This window comes from Diplotaxodon limnothrissa, linkage group LG1 (genome assembly GCF_057381915.1).
Source record: "Diplotaxodon limnothrissa isolate DT_005_m linkage group LG1, D_limnothrissa_male_GT1.1, whole genome shotgun sequence".
Classification (NCBI taxonomy): domain Eukaryota; kingdom Metazoa; phylum Chordata; class Actinopteri; order Cichliformes; family Cichlidae; genus Diplotaxodon; species Diplotaxodon limnothrissa.
In genome coordinates, this window is record NC_140596.1 from 16,358,157 (window position 1) to 16,378,878 (window position 20,722).

Here is a 20,722-nt window from a genome sequence, read left to right on the forward strand (position 1 = left end):
ACTGAGTAGTGGTGTGCAGGATTGGAAATTTTGGTATTGATCTGATACCAAGTAATACAGGGTCAGTATTGCTGATACCAATACAGATATGTTTTTAGCCTCTAAACGCCTCATCTTAAACTACCTGCAGCCGGTTTGATCATCCTTCAGCTCCGTACAGTCAAAGCAATAGAGCTAATGTCTGGACTACAGCAGATACTTTAATTAGCATCAAAGCACAAGAGAGTGATTTCTGTATTCAGGGTAAATTCATTCATGTGCACAGATTAACTACCGAACAACAGCTTTCTCCCAACTGCTCTTCTTAGCTAGCTAAAGGCGTTTGTTACTGATTAGCGTAGAAACACATTTAATTCACCCAAAAAGTGCAACGACGCCTCAGGACCTTCTGTCGGTTAGTCCGGTTTACTGCAGACCACCTCACCTCAGTTTGAACTGCCCCTGCTCTAGCTTCTTCTTCGTTGGAGGTCAATGCTGGTTGGCAAACCACACTTACAAGTGCATTACCGCCACCTACATGAGTGGATGGTGGACCTGCTGGGTGTTTCCCTCTTCAGTGCAGTGCAGTTTAAACCTGTATGTCCTATTCTCAAGCGAGTAAATAACATCTCTTCCTCTGGGTTCCTTCCATATCCATAGAGTTAAATTTATTAAGAAAAATGTTTTTCCAACAAGTTTTATGCATCAACTTATCCAAAGACAGAAGCCTAAAAGAACATTCATTTTGTTTTATGGTATTTGGGGAATCAAGTATACTTTTAGCCATTATCAACCTACCTGCAGATAGAATTGAAGAATTAATTATTACACTAAATTGATCACAAAGACAGCCCACAGCATGACTTTGATTTTTCGAAGCTTTATTTCCTTATGTTCTCAACCATCCTATCCTTTTTTCAAACAGATGTGGCCCCACAGGCCTGTCAGATGAACTCAGGTACTTTTTCATCATCTCTCTGCAGAAATGCACTGGGTTAAAGTAATTTAAAATTGAATCCATTACTTGTTTAATAGTATTTAACAGAATTACTTTTAGCGGTTTTAACTGTGCCGGGACTACTGCTGAGCAATTACACTGACAGTAACCTAGTATTCTGATCAGCGTAAAAGCTACTGATTGATCCTGTAAATTACCCCCTGGTATATTTGTACCCTTGGTTGGAATTCATTGGTCTAAATGCACTTTCTGTCATCCTAAAAAAAAAAAAAAAAGTTCAGTATAAATCAACTTTATTTATGATTCATTTTTAGCTAGATATGTGTTTAGTGTATATATTTATATATGTATATATATATATATATATATACACACACACACACACACACACACACACACACGCGCGCGCGCGGGCACACACACACACAATGGCATGATCAGACATTGTGTAAAGATAAACATGCAGTAGATAAGACGGGGGCCGAGAGTTTTGGCTTTTAAGTGTTTCTCCTCGTGACCTTGGACAGTCTTTAAAGAAAACCATTGAAACCCTATTTATACAGTATTCAGAAAGACAAAATATTTCTGCCAAGCAAAAAGAAGTGAAGAGAGCGTTTTTTGCAAATAAATTACAGTTTTCAGACAAGAGAGAACCAGACTCCAAGGCTGGACAACGAAGAGCTGGAGTGCAGATCAGCATTCAGACTTTTCTGAGGTGAAAAGCAGCACAGCTTCATGATCCATATATGAAAAATGGGGAACTAAAGCTACAAGTATTTTACATATAAAGTCAAACAAAGCAAACAAACAAAAAAATGTAGTGAAGTATAAATGTGTGTATAGTTTGTGTTACAGACTCAGGATATCTCTGAGGTGAAGTTGTCCTTGAGTGATGTTTGCTTTCAGCGTCCATGCCTCTTTAGTACAAAGGTAAGCATGACAGGGGAAAAGTGCAAATGGATCAAAGCTGAAGGGCAAAAATCACCCAACACATGGGACTGAACAGTGTCTTTAAAGCAGGACCTAGACTACAGGTCTGAGCATCACAGTGGAACATTGTTGGATTTGACAGTATAACCATACTGCAACTCTTCCAGTGCTTACAACAGCTGACGCGAGCCATTCATCACATTAGTATTTCAAGCACACTAAACCAACAGGTTCAATAAAACAGCATGAAAAAAAGAAGAACAGCGAGTCTACAGGCTGCTGATCATCATTAACCACTTTGTTTCTAATGAATCAAGTTGTAAACACAAAAAGTGTCTTTTGATGTAACAGAACTGAGTTTTTTTTCAGTCATTTTTTTTTCAATCCTTGCTTAAAAGTTCAATTCACCCAAATTTCAAATAGACATATCTTCTTTAAATTTAACAAGTCTGACTTTTGAGCTTTTTTCCTCTAATAAAGGAGGTCAGAGGAATTTCCTTATAGTGCTAAAGTACTAAAGAGAAAAGACAAAGCTTTTCTTATTTGGAACATGGGTGAAGCAAACTTTGAGTTATCTAAGATTACAGGTTAGTGATAGAAAGTGCAGTAAAAATTCAAACTGAACGGGTGTCGTAGCAGCCAAAGACATGAACAGAGAAACTACACCTTCAGATATTTGTGGAGGAATTCCTGATGCAAGTTGTTGAAAACTGACATCTTCATTGATCTGCATATGTTACACCTGAAATGTGTGAAATGATGTATTGATGATGCTTGTGGCATTAGTTCATTAATCAATCAGAGAATCAAAAATCAAACATAATCAATTCTCCTTCTCCAGTGTGAGGATTTGTTGCATTTTTCTCCATTGTATGATTGTATATTGACCATCTGGCACTTTGTAGTCTTAGAAATAAATAACTGCTAGCTGAGGTTCAAAATGATGATTTTATGAACCTGATGTCCACGGTGAATGACGTTTTCCTTATTGAAATGTGTTTTGGACTGGAGCTAGAAATGTGTAAAACATCAAACAAGGGGTAACCTTTCTGTTGGGCTGGAAGCAGTTACAGTAACGAAAATATTTAACTGAGAAGTTCCTTCTTTTCCCAGCTCCATGGATGAATAACACCTGATATGAATAAATGCAGAACTTGGGTGCTGACTCACATTCTTTGTTCGGGCTGATCCCACCCCACATCATGAATACCTTCACTTACTGGGTCCATCGAGACTCTAGAAAGTGACACTTTGTAGAGTATCTGGGCGAGATGCAAGAGGAAGTCCAAGAGCAGTGCTGTTCAGAAAGCAAACAAAAAGAAGCTCCTGCTGCAGAATAACAAGATAAAATGGTGCGTTGGTCTGTAGCGCTCTCTTCTTTTCCGTCTTTGCTCCTGTTTTATTCCGCATGAAACCCGACTGTATGGCTTCAGTTGTGTGTGCTTGAGTGTGTTTGCAGTCCGAGACGTCAGGATGATAAAAAGGCTGTCTCATTGTTCGTTACTTGGGTTGGTTTGTTTTGCGCGCTTGCCTTGACATGTAGCATTCAGCAGACTCTGACTGTGTGCATCTGTATGCGAGTGTGTCTACGTCCTGGTGCGGGGCGCGAAAGAGAGTGATGATGGGCAGCTCACACCTGAAGCTGTGAAGTGGTGCGGGGGGCGGGGAAGGGGGATGCCTGAAGGTGTGTTACGTGTATTTATGAATACAGACATTTCTCAGTCCAGGAAGAGAGTGGGGGCAGGCCTCACATCTCTGGCTGTTCAGCAGTGACGAGCTGTGGTGCGTCTGCATGTATTATCAGTTCTTAGCCCGGCCCTCACATCTCTGGCTGCTCTGCAGTTACCGGCTGGGTTCGGGGCTCGGGAGACTCGTAGCGCTGGTGGAAGTTTCTTTTCCTCAGCTTCTCTGGAGCTTTTCTCCACAAAACAATCTCCTAAACACAGACACAGAGCAGCAAAAATAAAAATACGGTAATGCATGTTTTTAAATGTAGAACTATTCATGTACTTATCATATGGAAAAGTTAAGCAAGCTGGAGGTCAGGGTGGGGCTGCATATTGCACATCGGCACAGAGCCACACACCACAATTAAATTACATTAAACTAAAAACAGCAGTTGCTGAGATTATAACGGCTGCAGCCAATTCAACTTAATGTCATTTTAATTATGTCAAAATGATCCATCAAAGAGATAATTAATAAATGTGCCTAAGACACTATACGTCCTTTATCCCTTGCCCCCCCCCCCCAGTATTAATTTGTGCAGGAATCATATTTTGCCTTGTCTGATAAACCTGCTTCCACTTGCGTGAGTAATGCTGCTGGAAGTCATTACATCAGTTCATGCCAAGTTCAGAGCGTCGTCAGTGTGGCCTTTTGTTTTTTTTAAGGAATTTTTTGTTATTTTCTTCTGCTACCACACACACACACACACACACACACACACACACACACACACACACACACACACACTTGCTTTTAGAAATGAAATCTAGATGTAATCAAGCACAATTGAAATTCAGTTCATCTTTTTATGCAACAGGAAATTTTTTTTACAAATGTGAAGTTAATATACCAACTAAGGTGGGCTAAATTATGGACGTGTACGTGAATGAAATCAACTGTGATTCAGTGCTGGTATATGTTGTATCCACTGGCCAATTCATTGGATATGCCTATTAAACTGTATAGTACAAGTATCTATTCAGCCAATCACATGGAAGCATGTAAACATGGTTAAGATGTCCAGCTGAAGTTCAAACTGAGCATCAGAATGGGGAAATAGGTCGAATTAAAAAGACTTTGAACGTGTTATGGCTGTTGGTGCCAGAGTGTCTGAGCATTTCAAAAACTGCTGATCTACTGTGATTCTCCCACATATGGAACGAAATCAGGGTCAAAAAGTTATTTGAAACTAAAATTCTAAGTTTTGATATTTAAAAACATAAAAAATGTGTTAAAAAAAAAAAACAACAAAAACAGAAATGTTGCAAAAATGTGTTGTGAGCGTGTATCAAAGGGGAAGGGCGGGGCATAGACTAATGAGTGACACCTACTGTGTCACGTTTGTTACAAATTAAAAAGCGGTATTTTGATTGAACATGGCCACTGCTCGTTCACAGGATGCCGCCGGTACCACCCAACAGGTAAGAAACACGGTCTTTGATCATCTTGTGATGGACAGAAATAAATAATATACAGAAATGAACAGGCGAGTCTTAGATTTCTTTATGGCATTCATAGCTCTTTTAGCTCAGCGACCTACCAGCCAATCAGATAACAGTATTCCCGTAACAAAAGGGTTTGAAACAAAAAAAAAAAAATTACTTTGAAGCTGCATGAAAACAAATAATTTATTAAAAATAAAGTAATTTAGGTTTTGCAAACACATTTTGTTTTTGTTTCAAATATGAAAATAATTTCAGTTTCTAATCACTTTTTCAAATGAATGAAACCTTTGACCCTGATTTAGCTCCACAGTCATCTCTACGGCTGGCCCCAAAAAAGAGAAAATATCCAGCGAGCAACAGCTGGTCTGGAAATGGCTCGTTGAAGTCAGAGGTCAGAGGAGAACAGACTGACTGCTTTGAAAGGATCAAAAGGCAGCAGTAACTTAAATAACCACTTGTCACAACCAATGTATGCAGAGGGACATCCGTGAACCCACAACACATCGGATCTTGAAGCAGATGGGTTACAGCAGAAAGATCGCATTGGATGCCACTCCTGTCAGCTAAGAATAGGAAACTGCAGCTACAATTCAGAGAAGCTCACCAAAAATAGTGCTAGCAAGGTGCACCTAATAAAGTGGCCAGTGGCTGTAAATACATTAATCACTTTTTGTGATCAAAGCAGGATTTAAAAGTTCCTGGTGTTGTTCTCTGGCCCACTTCTGTTTTCCTTTGTGCACTGCACATCCACAGCCCTGCTGTGCTGTCTAAGGTTACCACTCATTTAGCAATTAGCGTTACAGCATTAGGAATCAAGTGCATCATTATTTTGGTACCGGATCCCCTCAGTTTCCTGATGGAACTACAGATTCTAATAACAAAAATCAAAAACCCTGCACCTCTCTCCAGAAATAAATAAATATACACAATATAATTTCACAATCACACATATATAACAGAGCCCGTTTATTTGGAGTGGTGGTGACTTACCTGTTGTTTAAAGTATCTCCTGTCCTCTTCGTCCACCAGCACCAGATTAAGGAAGTAGCGTACAGAGAACTTCTTGTTGACATCCCTCATGGTGGGTGTCAAGTCATATCCTGTAAGGAAACATGAGAGACGACTAGATGTCACTAACAAAAAACAAAACAAAATAAAAAGCAAACAAAAACTGGCCTGTTTGACTGTTTCATGACGAGGGAAGTTAACAGGAAAAGCGATATCCTGATGATAGGAGTCTGGATCAGCACTCAACATAATAGCTGCCAAAGAGGAGATGAGCTCTTACCAGCCAAGAACAGTCTGATGGGAATTGATTCTCCTTTAACTGGGGCTCCATCCATGATCTCGTACTTAGCAACCGTCTCTGTCTCTGTGGTAGTACTGGGACCTGAAAAGGAGGACAAGGACTTTACTACCGGAGACAAAATATTAAAGTGGAGCAAAGTTTCCAGGACTCTTAGTGGGACACAGTTGGTTTACAGAGAAGAAAAGAAACCAGGTTTAAAAGCTGAGAGGAGATGAACTACAGAGTTAATCCAAGTCCACAATGACTTGTCATTTATGTGCTCTATCTAGGTTACTTTATTTTTATATGTGGCTGCCCTGGATTCTCACCTATGCCTGTTATCTCCTTCTTAATGAGCTGCAGCTCCATGTGTTGGATCTTGATTCTGACCAGCAGGAAATAAATCTTCCCAACAATCACATCCTTGAGGTGGTACCTATAAGAAAGGCATAAATGCAAGTAAAGACAGCTCTTATTTAGATTTGGGATTTTCTGCAGTGACAGAGCATTAACTTGTTCATTTGATAAGTTAAAGTCACATTGCTCTTACTTGGATTTATTGTATTCAAACTCGATGTGAAGACAGTCTTCTATGCCGACCTCCATTTTGATCGAATTGTTGACGTCAGGGTAGGTGGCTAACTGATGGACAATTAACTCGTATTCCTTCACCAAGTCAGACAGGCGCCGAACTATTGTCACCCTGAGGAAGTATCTGCAAGTCGAACACGACAACACACCAAGCTATAAAAGTCAGACTGAAATCATACAGATTTTTTTTTCTCTATTAGAAATAAAATGCATTAAAAAAAAAAAAGAAGAAGAAAGAAGTAGCTGAACAAAAAAAAGCTTGATGGATACCATTGGTGCACAAGAGTGATGGCCAGCTGAGGCATCACTTAGTATGTTTTATATCCTGTTAACAATTGTCCATGAAAGTTTCACCTCAAACAAACTTGGCCTGAACATTTTAACATAAGTGTTCATGAACACTTATGTGTGTCATGTTCATACTCTATCTCAAAGGTTGTTTCTGTCTGCTTAATTTTTAATTAAATCTTATACAGGGTCATTAGTTTCTCTCTCCTGCACGATGTGTGTGTGTGTCTTTTAATTAAATAGTATCTGAGTCACACTTGCATGTGGAGAGTACAGTGTGGAGTGGAGGAGAGACAGGCAAACTGAAAATAAAACAATTTGAATTGATGACATTTGATGACTTAACTGTAAATGAAGAAAAAACAAAAACATCCAAAAAGCGGTAATCTGTGTCACAGCGAGCTCACAAGCCCTGCACCTACTCAGTAGTAAAGACTATTGAGAAATCTGACAGAAAATAAACATTATATAATAGGTTGTGTCACCTTAGCCTAACGTTGGCTCCAGTATAGGACTCATAGGGCTTCTCCACCTGCATGAACTCAAAGTCGTAGCTTCTGTTCTGGGTGAGCTCTCCCGGTAAAGCCAACTCTTTGACCAGGTCCACAAACTCGTGGGTGTTGCTCTTATCAGAGAAAAGCTCTGAAATATAGCAGAGAGGATTCAGACTGGCTGAAGGTCTGATTGCTTTGAATTCACTTAAAAAACAAACAAAACAAAAAAAAAACCAAATCTGTATTTATTAGTTTTATTTGAGCATTTCATTCTCTTTCAACACACTGCACTCATTATCTTTGTCCCAAAGCAAATACAGTTGGAGGCGGGGGTTAGCGGCACTACGGCAGACCTGCACATGATAACCACATGCCCTGTTAAACCTTTCAGCCATGTGATAAAGCCACATTAACATTAGCATCAACCATGCTCACCTATCTGTCCAACAAACTCGATGCGGATCCCCTGGTGCTCCAGCCGCTTTCCTCCCTGCTTCACATTTAGATTCACCTGAAGAGGAAACATTTGTTGAGAACAAGTTTCTTCTTGCTTGCGTGAACTGGTGCTATATGAATAAAAGTGGACTGAACAGAAAGATAATATTCTGACATGCTACCAGCATAATGTTCCTTTAAAGGGCTTTTCTTTTATGATTATTGTGCATATTTCTTTATAACTAACATATATTCCTATTTGCTTGCCGACTTTCAACAAACCTGTAATAATTTCTTCTCCAAAAATAAATCTCCTCACATTTCTCTGCTTGACAGCTGTTAGGTAATCACGGTGAAAACTGTTTATTACAATCAACATCAATGGTGAATATCTTTCTGCTGTTACCACACTAACTGACCTTTTACTTGATTTTGAGTTGTGCTGGATAACAGAAGAAGTCAACAGTGAACAAGGCACATATCAGACTGCTCAATAGAGCTCATGCACAGCAACAGCAGACGCAAAGCCGAAGCCAAAGCAAGTCTTGCACGCTCATCAAAAGAATCGTAATTTCCCACTGGACTTAAAGCAATGAACCCAAAATAGACTGAGAAGTCCATTATACACTGACTGACTGAAACTATCTGCTGCACAGAAAATGAGAACAAACTTAAGCTATGCTTCACATGTGCAGGACCCACATTGTGACATGTGATAAATGACGCAAACACAGTTTACCTTTCCAGAAACCGACTCTCCATCGTAGAACAGGTAGTGTTTCTCCACTTTCCCATCTTCTGTTTTCAGCTCGGCCGTCTTTCTGTTCTCTGCATCATTCAGCAGTACATCTATCTCACAAACCGGCCCGAACAATCCTCCCAGGAAACTCTAGAAACACAAAAACATTCAGAGGATGAAATTTAGAGCAATCAACATGCTATGTAATCAAACATATGCTGCTTTTAAAACAACTAAAGAGAAATTGCAGCTAGCTGTAATAAGAAGCCCTGAGCTGTGCTGTAGCTTCCATCAACATGAATCTGCCCTAAAGACAAATGACTTTGTTTACACACAACCCCAACAACATGTTGCAGTGATAACAATGACAGTTATAGAGAGAGATGCCAGGTTAGTGTCCTCATCTGTGATGGAAGCTCTGACATGAATATCACATGTTAAAACCCACTATCTCACCTCCTACTTATTTACGGCATCTGTTATTGCCATAACAACCAATTCACCAGTCACTATCTGCACAGTCGCATTATTTTCCTCTGAGCTGGCACAAAGTCACAAACAAATGCTTCAACATGCAGAAGCAGCAAATCACCAAGAATGAGCTCAGTCATCAAGTATTTATATAAGATGAGAATCAACACTGAAGTAAACTCTTCATAGAACCCCCTACCCCCAAATAAAACAAATTATCAGCTACCCAATCACTATTGAAAGCCGACCCTCGAATCAATAAGCGAACAACCCTTTGCCCTTAATCAGAAAATGAATTGGCTTAATTTCTACGGTTATTGCAGTAATTCAACATGCATGTGACGGCACAACTTCACTGAGCTAACGATCAGCAACGTCTGCTAACAGTGAAATTTGTTTGAACCACTCATCTACCCGACTTTTTGACCGAACTCAAATACTTGCCTTAGCAATCAACACGTTTAACTGCTGGCATCATGCTGCTGGGCCATTAGCTAACCAAAACATCAAGATCATTGAGAAAGACGGCCTCCTAGCGATGCTAATTCGACCAGCCCAGCTAGCTTTCTTTACAGGGTTGAGTATTAAAATTAATTGCTTCCTCAGAAAAACGGAAACTCGTGTTAATGTTATATTTTCATGAACAAGAAACACCAAACACCGCCTCCAATTTTACTGTAGCCTGACCAGCCAATGTTTGTTTTTACACTTACCATCTCGGCCGTCTAGACAGTTTTGCTAACAGCTAGCCTCGCTTCGTGTAGCCAGTCTGTCACTGAACTAGGGATAACCGTCATGTGACCCGAATCATGTGTATGTGGGCGGCCACGGATATAGAGGATTGGAGGTTGAAGGCACTCACGAATACCGGTACCACCTAACAATTAGAAAGGAAAAAAAAGCCATAACCTGTATAGGTAAGGCTGCTGGTTGAGTTCATGTATTTGCTGTTGGTGCAGACTTTAAAGGTAGTTTTTGTAGTTACTTTCTGCACATTTTAACTAAAACATTCACCACCAGGGGGCAGCATAATTCTAGTTTTTGTTTGTTTTTTGTTACCTCAATTTCCTCTATAGATTTAGCTTTATTGCCCAACCCCCATTATAAAAAACTATTCTTAAAGGTTTGCCTGATTAATTAAAGATTATCCTGACTTACTATAGCTTCTTGTCGTTCCAGGTGTTTGCAAAACGTCTAGTTCAGCTATACTTAATTGGAAAAAACCCTGACGTGTGTAAGTCAGTATCAGTGGTGTAAAGCGAGGTGTGGATTCGCTGGCAAATATGAGGCATGTTTTGTAAGGGCAAAACCAAACCAAAAGATAATGCAACCTTAGAAACCAAGCGGGCTACACGGCGTGGACATGGCAGAAGCACTGACACAGCCAGTAGCATGTCTACAGGAAGGCAACATTTAAATGCGCTACATCAGGGGCAATTCCAAGCCCCAAGGGCCAGTGTCCTGCAGGTTTTAGATCTCACCTTGGGTCAATACACCTGAATCACATGATTAGTTCGTTACCAGGCCTCTGGAGAACTTCCGGACATGTTGAGGAGCTAATTTAGCCATTTAAATCAGCTGTGTTGGTTCAAGGACACATCTAAAACGTGCAGGGACACCGGCCCTCGAGGCCTGGAGTTGCCCACCCCTGCGCTACATGGACAAAAGCGTTGGCTTGTTAGCTCTGTTGTGGACACTGACACAGCGAACTGGAGACTGGATGACCAACTCATTCGCGTTATACTCATCATGTTTAGATGGAATGCAATTTCTTGTCGGACAACTCCATGACATCTCAAAAAAAAAACAGAGATGTCGTGGTACCCACCTGTCCACACGGATCTTTGTCTGATGATGAAATCTATGTCTCGATCCCAATACGAGCTGCTAAGCCATGGAAACCCACAGTGTGAAGCTCTTGGTGCATGGTTTTTATGCTGATTTTAACGCCAGAGGAGGTTTGGAGCGTTGCAGTAATGAAGTCAGCAAAGTGTTGGTGACTTTTATCCACTATAAGCTTCAGCATTCATAACTTGGCATGGTCTGCCACTTCATGGCTGAGGAAATGCTTGTACTTTCCAATAATACCACTTAGAATTTATCGTGGCATATCCAGAAGGGAAGAAATAAACAGCTTAGTGCAAAGGTGGCATTTTAGTACAGTACAAAGCTAGCATAGCATGGCAAGGAAATTGATTTCCCCATTGAGACTAAAAACATATGAATTCATATGAAACAAATGAAAATATGAGGAAGCCGTTTTACAGCTGTAAATTAAGTTCAGTGCCACTTGGTGGGCGAATAAATAATTTCAACAGTGTTCTAATATTGGCCACAAATTTAACAGTGGAAAATCTGAAGACAACCTACAACAGAAGTTTGTTTCTGCCACTGAAAAAAAGAATAGAAGTGAATAGAAATTTCAGGCCATTTTCTCAAAAGGAATAAAGTTAGAATTTCAAGATATTTCTCCATTTTGATTATTTTCTCACAAGTCTGAAATTTTGAGATAGTAAACTTAATTTTTAATTATAGATGGCAAATATGTACTTTTTTCTAGTGAAAATAGCTCCTGATGTTGCTTGCAAGTACCGTATAAAAAAATCAAACGCTTGAATAATAGAAGGTACCTCAGTTTAAATTACTGAGGAACTTGACATATATGAAAGCAGTTATGAGAACAGATAACACAGTAGTAGGGATAAAATAAACACTTTATTGGTAGAAGTTTTTTTCAAATTGAAATTACAGAGTTTGTTAAAAATGCATGTGTGTTTATAGTACATATTTCGAATATGTTCTAACTCTGGTTAGGACTTTCTGAACCCATTTCTGAGGGGTTTGTGTCTTGAAGATGATCTCGTTTAAATCTTGAGCCGGAATATTTTTCAATATTCTCAGGTTAGGCATAAAATGTTGCAGGATTTGTGAATAAAGGGATCAAATAATTTAAATAAGTGTTTCTAAGGAACACGTTCCTTAAAACTAAAAAAAATGGCTGGCGTAATGCAATGCATGGACAAAGGCATGCTTTTATTGCACTGGTATTACAATGATTTAAAAGAATATTTTTATTTATATTTAAAAAAGCATTTGAAAGCTTTTTTCCATAGGAAAGCACAATACTGGCACAATTATTTTCACATTGTTTACAGTCGTTGTTTTGGCCTTTCTGAAAATAATTAATAACAATAACACAGAGAGTACAAAAAATGGCATTTGTTTTTTCCCAGCAGGTGGAGTTTACTATAAGCCCAGACAGGGAATCAAATTAGATGCCAGCCTTGTTTATGTGCTTCGGAGTGGTTGGCAGTCCAGTCTACAGCTGCAGAAGGTGGTCTTCTTTGTAATCACGCTCATCGGGTTTTACCTCATCGCTGGTACGCCTGCTGGCGAACAGCCTCCTCAGGTCACTCATATCTTCAGAGGAGAAAGATAAACAAGGAGAAAGATCAAATTACATGGAGCAAACAAAAGAGAAAACACATGGATTCTACTGAATCCATGCGAATCCTGTCCTACAAAAAATACCTTCACTTTCTTTCCAGAGCATGCCAGAACCAGTCTCACCGAGGTTGCTCTTGTCCGCCATGTATGGACCTTCAGCTGCAGAGCCTTCGTAACCACCAGAACCTTCCTCGCCCAGGAATATTCCAGGTGACTCGCTCAGTTTCGATTCCTCCTCCTCTGCCTCCTCCTCGTATTCCTGCTCTTCCTCATCGTCCTCCTCCATTGGTGAATTTTCATCCTCCACAGGCTCTGCCTCCCTGAAAACACATAAGACGTGAGATAGAGAGATTAGCTGATAAATGTCTCTTCTTTCTCTTTCTGCTGCTCCTTTTACGGGTCGCCTCAACAGATCATCTGCCTCCACACATCTAAACCATCTCAGCCTTCCTGCATTTACTTTGCAGGAAGGCTGGATTTTGTGAAGCACTTTGACCACCTCTGGTTCTAAATGTGCTATACAAATAAAGTTGTACTTTGTCTCCCAGCTCCTCTCCCTGAGCTGTCCCTCTGATGTACTCCTTTCTAATCCTGCCCAATGGAAACCTTCACCTCTTCAGCTGTGCCTCCTGTTTTGTGTTAGTGCCAGCATCTCTAAAACATATATAATAGTAGGTCTCTCTACTTTTTGGTAAGCCTTCTCTTTTGCTCTTGCGGCTGTCTTTGCATCTCCAAACTTTGCTCTGATTTGAGACTTTAATATTTGTGTGCATGATAACAACTCCATGAACAGGGATTGAACTGTACTAAAACATCCACATTTTCCTGGCTGAAAGTTTGGGATTTTACTCTAGTCTTTATTTTTTTTTCTTACAACCAGCACAGAACGAGGGAAGCTGTTTGGCAGCAGAGAGCGTGAAAAGCATTTGAGATCTCTAAGACAGCAAAGTGTCTGATAACAAAACTATCGACTTTACAACTTTGAGCTGCTGTTGTTAACTTGCCATCTATGTCTCCACCACTTCAATCGCGTTATTTCCTGTCCTCTTCTGCTTTTACACTCCTACCAACAACTTGAATTTCATTGTGACTGCATCATTAAGAACATTTCTACAGTCTTGTCGAGCTTGAGCTTGCTTGCGTATTTGCTTTGCATATATCTTTATCAAATGAAATTTAGTTTGAGAATCTGACTTGAACTGCTTCGTCAGTGGGCTTTCTTTTCCAGGTTGTTGAAATAAATAACTTCATATTAACTAATGATACAAGTAATACATATATAATCCTGTGCTTCTCAGATAGGATTATCCAAAGAGCTTGACACATACAAAAACACAAAACAATAGACCAGAAGCAACAGCCCACTTCCTCTGTACACTTCCTTGTGACTTCCCGTTCAAGGCGTGCTGTAAAAAGGACGGCTGCTGCGGAAGCTCCGGTGATTATAAGCAAGCTTCAGCGAAAAGACTCAAACAAGCCAGACGCTGTTCATATTTAGAGGTTTTTTACATTTCATCACAATGTTAACAGCTGAACCTTTTTACCTGCTACCCTCTAACTCTTGTCTTTGTGTCTGTAATGAGTTTATGGCATGTTTTCTATACACACCTGTGAAAACGCAGAACATGTGAAATTCATCCAAGTTTTTATTAAGTTATCTGAAGGTTTGTGTTGTCACAGATGTTTCAGTAACACGATAGAAGGACTCTTACTGAGAAAAATGTAATCTGGCATGTTCACTTTTGAAAGATTTCCTTTATTTTTGAATATAATTTTGTTAACTGAAAGGATTGACATTAAGAGGAACTTTAAAAGAGGAAACTGAGGGCGAAGACCAAGATTGTGATACTCTTACTTTTTTTTTTTAGAGGTCACACATATTAAAATATCCGTTTTTTCACAGACACATTTTATGCTAAACAGAAATTCAAATACATGCTGCTTTTTTACCAGCTCATTAATAAATTTCTAAGTTTAGTAAAATTTCATTAAGTAGGTTTTTAATGTATGTTTTAGAATCTTTATATATAAGCATATGTCCTCCTAGGATACACAGTATACACACATATTACACAGTAAAAATGAATAGTTTTAACAAAGCAGCAGCAAAGATTATAGTACCTGCCGGATAATTTATACAGAAAGAGCAACAATGTAGCAACTGAACTGTTAAAATGTTTAAAAATTAATTTGATACTAAACTATTTAGCTCAATATAAAATTGTGACGATCGTGAAACAAAATCTTCGTGTGTTAACGTAACAATCCATTGTGGACCTTGTGAGAGGAGCACAGCTGAGACTTTTTAATGTTTGTATTTTTTTTAAAAGCATAACAAATAATATTTGATACGATTATATCTGAAACTGTTAATATGGAAACTTATTTATTTACTTTTTAAAGTTGAATGGGAAGCTAATCCACACAGAAGTAAATCACAGACAACCTTAAATTTCAATTTTTGATGCTTTTCTTCCATTTTACATTTTTAAGTCTATCATCATACAACACATTTAAAACCATTGATGCCACCACTCAGAGGAACAAGTCACTGAGGACATTAGCGATTTTCATTTGTAATAAAAGAGACTTTATAAAGTGTGGGCTAAAATCCTGCTGAAATATGAAATTCATCATAAAAATGATGAAATGAGCCATTTTTCCTCCGAAACCTACGGACAGTGTCTCTGCATCTGTCTTAATAGCCTGTTGCAACAAGCGATGAGTTCACTTCCTCTGTGCTGAAGTCTGCAGTAAGCAGAGCTCAAGTCTACCTCATGTTTGGAGTCTCTTTTATGATCCAATATATGTGAGTTACTATGTTGATATAATGCAGAATGCATTTTTATTCAAATGTATCTCTTTATACCATAAAATACAATTTTTTTGGAAGTGTCTTAATGTTTTGTGCACTTGGCAACTCTGACCTCCAGGGTATGCACATTTTCAAGATATGTATACTTTGGGTAAAGTTAAAATCATCTAAATTATTTCCTGCGCAGAGAAAGAACCAACATTCCTTGCATTCATTTCAGACTATCAGACATCAGCTCATTTAAGTTCTAAATATTTCTGTGTCTTGTGAAGAAAAAGATCATCAACTGTTGTGTTTTTCTTTCTTTCTTTAGTCCAGCTGTAACCTCCCTGCCCTTTCTCTGGTTACTCTCTTTCTTTATCCCTCCACGTTGTCTTCTATTTTGGCTTTTCTTGGCCACCTACCTCACACTTATATACTCTCAAACGCACAAGATAAGAAAACACACAGGCAAGCATGCAGAGAGAGCCTGCACTGCTCACCAAGGTGACAAAGCCAGTGCAGCATCAGCATTTTTCATATTTAAAGTCAGCTTTTGTCTAAAAACAGCACTCTCTTGTTTTTTTCAGACCCAACTGAACATTGACGTGAACTCGCCGCCACCTCTGTCCTCTGAGCAGCTCACAAATAAAAAAAAAACAAAACTTCACATACCAGATGTGAACAGACTACGACACACGAACACTTACAGATACTCTGCAGCAGAAGCAGGCAGTTTTGATGGCAGATCTGGACTCCACTCCATCTCTGGGCTTTGTTGAGTCACACAGTTGGCCTGGTCACCATCAGGGTTACATTTCATAAACTTATACACAGCAGTCCTTGGTGCTCCTAGAGACAGACAAGTGTAGATAACATTTTATTATTTTGCCCCGTTAATAGTACATTTTACCTTTATTCACACACTCGGGGAACATTTCTGGATATATTTACTGTTCGTGATCTCCACGTTTGGACGTTTTTAAGATTACAACATTAGTCTGTGATGGAATAAAGTAACGGTTTTCTCAAAGGCATTCAGAGCTGTTTATTTTTGTAAGAAATTAGTTAAAATAGGAAGTAGGAGTATTGCAACTTTTTCTCCACGCATTGCAGCACATTGATCGTGGAGGTTGTGTGATGCTAAAACCATTAAGAGTTGAGTCATTCCAACTAATATTAAATATTTGAGAAATTGTAACAAGTATTTGGTTGGTCTGACGATTTGTTTGCCCTCTCTAACTCTTTTTGTAAATTTTTATTAGAAAAGCGCCTGTGCTGCTGAAGCTGTACTGATAATTATTTATTACATCTATACTACTGGCAAAGATAATCTATCACTATCTGTTATTCAGGCAATTAAGATGTGGAAGTTAGACAGCTGGGTTCTTTGCACCACAGGCTTCCTGTCATAAGGCTGTCACAGTAAATATACATGTGAACACTCAGTAGCCACTGATGATAAAATGATGAGTATAAGTGATGGTGTCATGTGCCCATAGTGCTTTTGGGTGTATTGAACACCCACAATAAAATAAAGTCTAGTATTTTTTTTTTATATAATCATGCAGCCAAAAGAAAGAAAGAAAGAAAGAAAGAAAGAAAGAAAGAAAATTCTTAGACGACCAACACGTGAAAATCTGCTATGACTGTAAAATTACTTACAAACTTTTTAAGTATTTAACTCAGTGGATAAAAACATAAAAGTCTTATTGCTATCATAAATACAATACAATCACGTGTACACGGGAAAATATCTAATAGTGTCTGATTAATTGGGGCCTCAGGGGGGTTAAAATGTGGCTGTTTAGTATCGGATATATTTTACGCAAAATGGTTTGTCCATTCCGTTTCACTACTCTCTCTCTCTCCGTCTCTACATTTATATTTAAAAAGTGTTCAAGAAGTATCGTCGAAACTTAACTCGGAAAATGAAACGCCTTTGTTTTTTTCCGATACCTGGAGTCCTACCATTACATCATGGCATGTTACTGTAAAGCACGCAGCATCTATGTTATGTACATGTATTTTATTTTATATATATACATTCGATTTTATAGGGGTTTTGAAGTCTAATGCTCAACTTGAGGGGATGCTGATCGACTCTGAGAACCCTGGATTGATTAAATGAGTCATAGAGACTTACGGTAATCACAGTATGCTAACGCAGAGTTGTATACCAGTGAAGTGGAACAGTTCCTATTTTTTTGCTTGTCAATCAGAAACCCCCGAGGGCCCTGGGATTCCCAGTGACTTTCTATGTGAGGATGTTCCCGGAAAGCACTTAAGCTGTCAGGATGGTAAATATGTCCACTTGTTGTTTCCTCAACAACCTGACCCGATAAAGTATACTGCGACATCAATCCCGGTAAAAAAAAAGAGGCACAAAGTAGATTTAATTGTCGACTTACCCTTTGTGCTATGTAAGGCGAGGCAGGAGATGAGGAGGAGAAGAATCAGTTTCATCTTGCTCAATTTGTCTCTCTTTAGTAAAACAGGAAAATGTCCTCCTGGAGGCAGTCCCTTTCTGAGCTCAAGCTTCTTTGCGTTGTGAAGTATAACTGTAAACTGCCTCAGACAGCCAAACTCCCCCTGAAGAGGCTCAGCCCTCCGTGTGCGTCATGGTTTCCTGAGTCTTCTTGTGTAGAAAATAAGTGGCTGAAACATCTTCCTGAGTGGAAACTTTTGCATTAGCATCAGATATGAGGTCTGAGTTTGCGCAACTGCAAACTTGGACGAAGGAAATGCCGAATGATAGCAGCAAACATTCAGATCTGTACGATTTTTTATAATGTGAAAGGAAGCGATAATTTACCCTAATTGACTGCCGAGCCACTTCATGTAGAGATAAGGACACGATAGCATCAAAGGGATCTTCTTCTTTCAGATCAACTCCCTTCACTTCAGTTGACTCTGTTCTTTTTACTTCTCTCAGTTCAGTTCACCCCCAAAAAAGTAATTTTACGCTACCTTGGCGCCCCTATGTGCGCGCGTGTGTTTGTGTAAGTGTGTGAGAGATTTCTTTCTCACTTTTTATTTCACCCACCTTACTTCGCTTCACCTAATTTCGCAGAAGCGGAGAAATGGAAAGGGGGACAGAGGTATCATTCAGCAGCTTTAAACCATTAACAGAACTTTTGCTGTGTTAAATTATTTACACTCCAAATGCCACAGCAACAGCCTCATCTCCCGAGATACCAACAGTACTCCCATTATCACTGACCTGTCTGCTCTTCATATGTTTAGCTTGGCTCCTTCAGTGTGAGTTAATGTGGCCTGCCATTCTTTTGATTCTGTGCCTTTTATGTGCCTCACATGTCTGGCAGATGCTTATGTTGGTCAGTAATGCAATTAAATGCATTCACTGTTTTGTTTTCTACAATTTGATGCACTATTTTTCAGGAGGAGGAGAATTTGCTCCATTGTATGTCAGAGGATACATGTTTTATTCAAATAAAATATATATTTTTAAATGATGTAGTCCCGATAACATGTGGATGATCATTATAACACTGAATTGAGCTACTTTTTGAACTTTAAGGATCAACTCTGTCTTTCTCTTTATGGAAGACTGTACAGGTTGAGACAGTTTTGGTTGCTGACATCTGGTGCGTTTCTTAGCCTCAAGCATATAAGGGGATGACTCAGAAGCTAATCAGAGCTGCAGGTAAGCCATATATAAAAAGTTTGTGTCACAAGCTTGTGAGGAGAACACATGTGATTTTAAGAAAGAGTCGTTTCTTTTGAACAAGCTGACATCATTGAACAAATCTTGGATCAGGATGTCATGTCATATTTCAGGACTGATGAACAGCTAAGATAAGTTAAGATAACATGAACAATGAAACACAGATTAGTAAACACAAGATTAGTAAAAAATGCTAGAACATTAATAAGAAATGTGCAAGTCCGGTAGCTCTAATGCAGGTATTTTGGGGGAAATCCAGGTATTAAAATCATGAATAGTAATTATGCTCTCAGACCATACACGTTTGTTGGATGAGCTTTACCTTTGTCAGAAAATAGAAGTAGTGAGAGCTGAGAAGAGTTTAGTTGTGGCTACTCTAAATGTGAAACCAGGGATTGTTAACATTTAAAGTTATTTAATCATTTAAAACTGGAAACAAATCATTAAATATCAGTTTTAGTTAAAAGGCAATATTCAAACACCGTAACACGAAGAAGAAATGTAAGCTTTATTTAAGTCATACTATACTCTACATGTACTGCACGTTTTGAGTACTTAACCTAAATGTAAAAGCAAATTCTGTGTTTTTTTTCATGCTTTGCTTGAATTCTGGGGAAATTATTGATGGTTTCGTGGAAGTTTATTGTAGCTTCAAATTATTCCTGATGAAACAAACTGATAACATGATTGTGGTATCATTAGTGTCACAACATCAGCATGTTACCCCGCCTTACTGCATCAGATGGTGTTCTAATCCCATACACGTTTTCTTGTAAAGTACAAACCGTCCTCAGTTGTATCTGAGAAAAGAAAATAATGAAGAGACTGGATTTCCGCCATTAACAAAAAAAAAAGGGGGTATTTCTTCATCTTCCTTGACTATGCTGACTTAAAGATTTGATTTCCTCATGTGGGTTATATGGAACATCACACCGGGTTGAATTTGTGACGTCTGGATGGACGTTTTGTGGAACAGCCTAACCCAGTGACCCAATGAGCATCTGTGTGGGTGCTTCCGTTCATGTTACTGTCAGCAGTCTTACTCAAATATTTGTTAAGTTCTTAGACAAAGGCAGAAGTGGCACAGTGGCACAAAGACTGCATTCCTTTCTTTGGCTTTGTTGTGTCAAAAAACAAGGGATCAATCATTTTAATTCAGTTCAGTTTAGTGTATACAGTCGTCAGCTTTACAGCAGTTTACTCTTTCCTTCTCTCTCTTCTTTTTCTGCCTGTTTCAGCTGACACATCAGTAGGAAGTGGTAACATCAGTTGCTATCATTTTCTTCAGGAAATGACACACTAGCCCGCCCAGCCTTGCCTCAAACACACACATACGCACAGGCATACATGAACTTATTTATGAGGCTCATATAGCCGCTTACACAATCCTGCTCTTCTCTGCAATACTAAATATTCGAGTTATTTGAAACAAAGCACTGTCTATACA

General features: G+C 39.0%; 2 protein-coding genes across 3 annotated transcripts; both read right to left on the bottom strand.

The window, feature by feature from the left end:
* Window positions 1-880: 880 nt before the first annotated feature.
* vps26a (VPS26, retromer complex component A) lies at window positions 881-10,120 on the bottom strand. The gene is made up of 9 exons (XM_085353768.1): window positions 10,060-10,120; window positions 8,876-9,025; window positions 8,137-8,212; window positions 7,693-7,849; window positions 6,879-7,043; window positions 6,658-6,764; window positions 6,329-6,430; window positions 6,031-6,140; window positions 881-3,803 (listed from the first exon to the last, which is right to left on the bottom strand). Exons 1-9 carry the CDS (start codon window positions 10,060-10,062, stop codon window positions 3,687-3,689), a joined length of 987 nt encoding a protein of 328 aa, XP_085209894.1. The 5' UTR covers window positions 10,063-10,120; the 3' UTR covers window positions 881-3,686.
* Window positions 10,121-12,048: 1,928 nt separating this feature from the next.
* Window positions 12,049-18,142, bottom strand: srgn (serglycin). Of its 2 annotated transcripts, none has more exons than XM_085353786.1 (4): window positions 17,999-18,142; window positions 16,298-16,439; window positions 12,917-13,113; window positions 12,049-12,766 (listed from the first exon to the last, which is right to left on the bottom strand). In XM_085353786.1, exons 1-4 carry the CDS (start codon window positions 18,051-18,053, stop codon window positions 12,666-12,668), a joined length of 495 nt encoding a protein of 164 aa, XP_085209912.1. In that variant the 5' UTR covers window positions 18,054-18,142; the 3' UTR covers window positions 12,049-12,665. The 2 variants fall into 2 exon arrangements, with proteins under 2 accessions (XP_085209912.1, XP_085209904.1); XM_085353778.1 differs by having other exon boundaries at window positions 12,878-13,113.
* Between the last annotated feature and the right edge of the window lie 2,580 nt (window positions 18,143-20,722).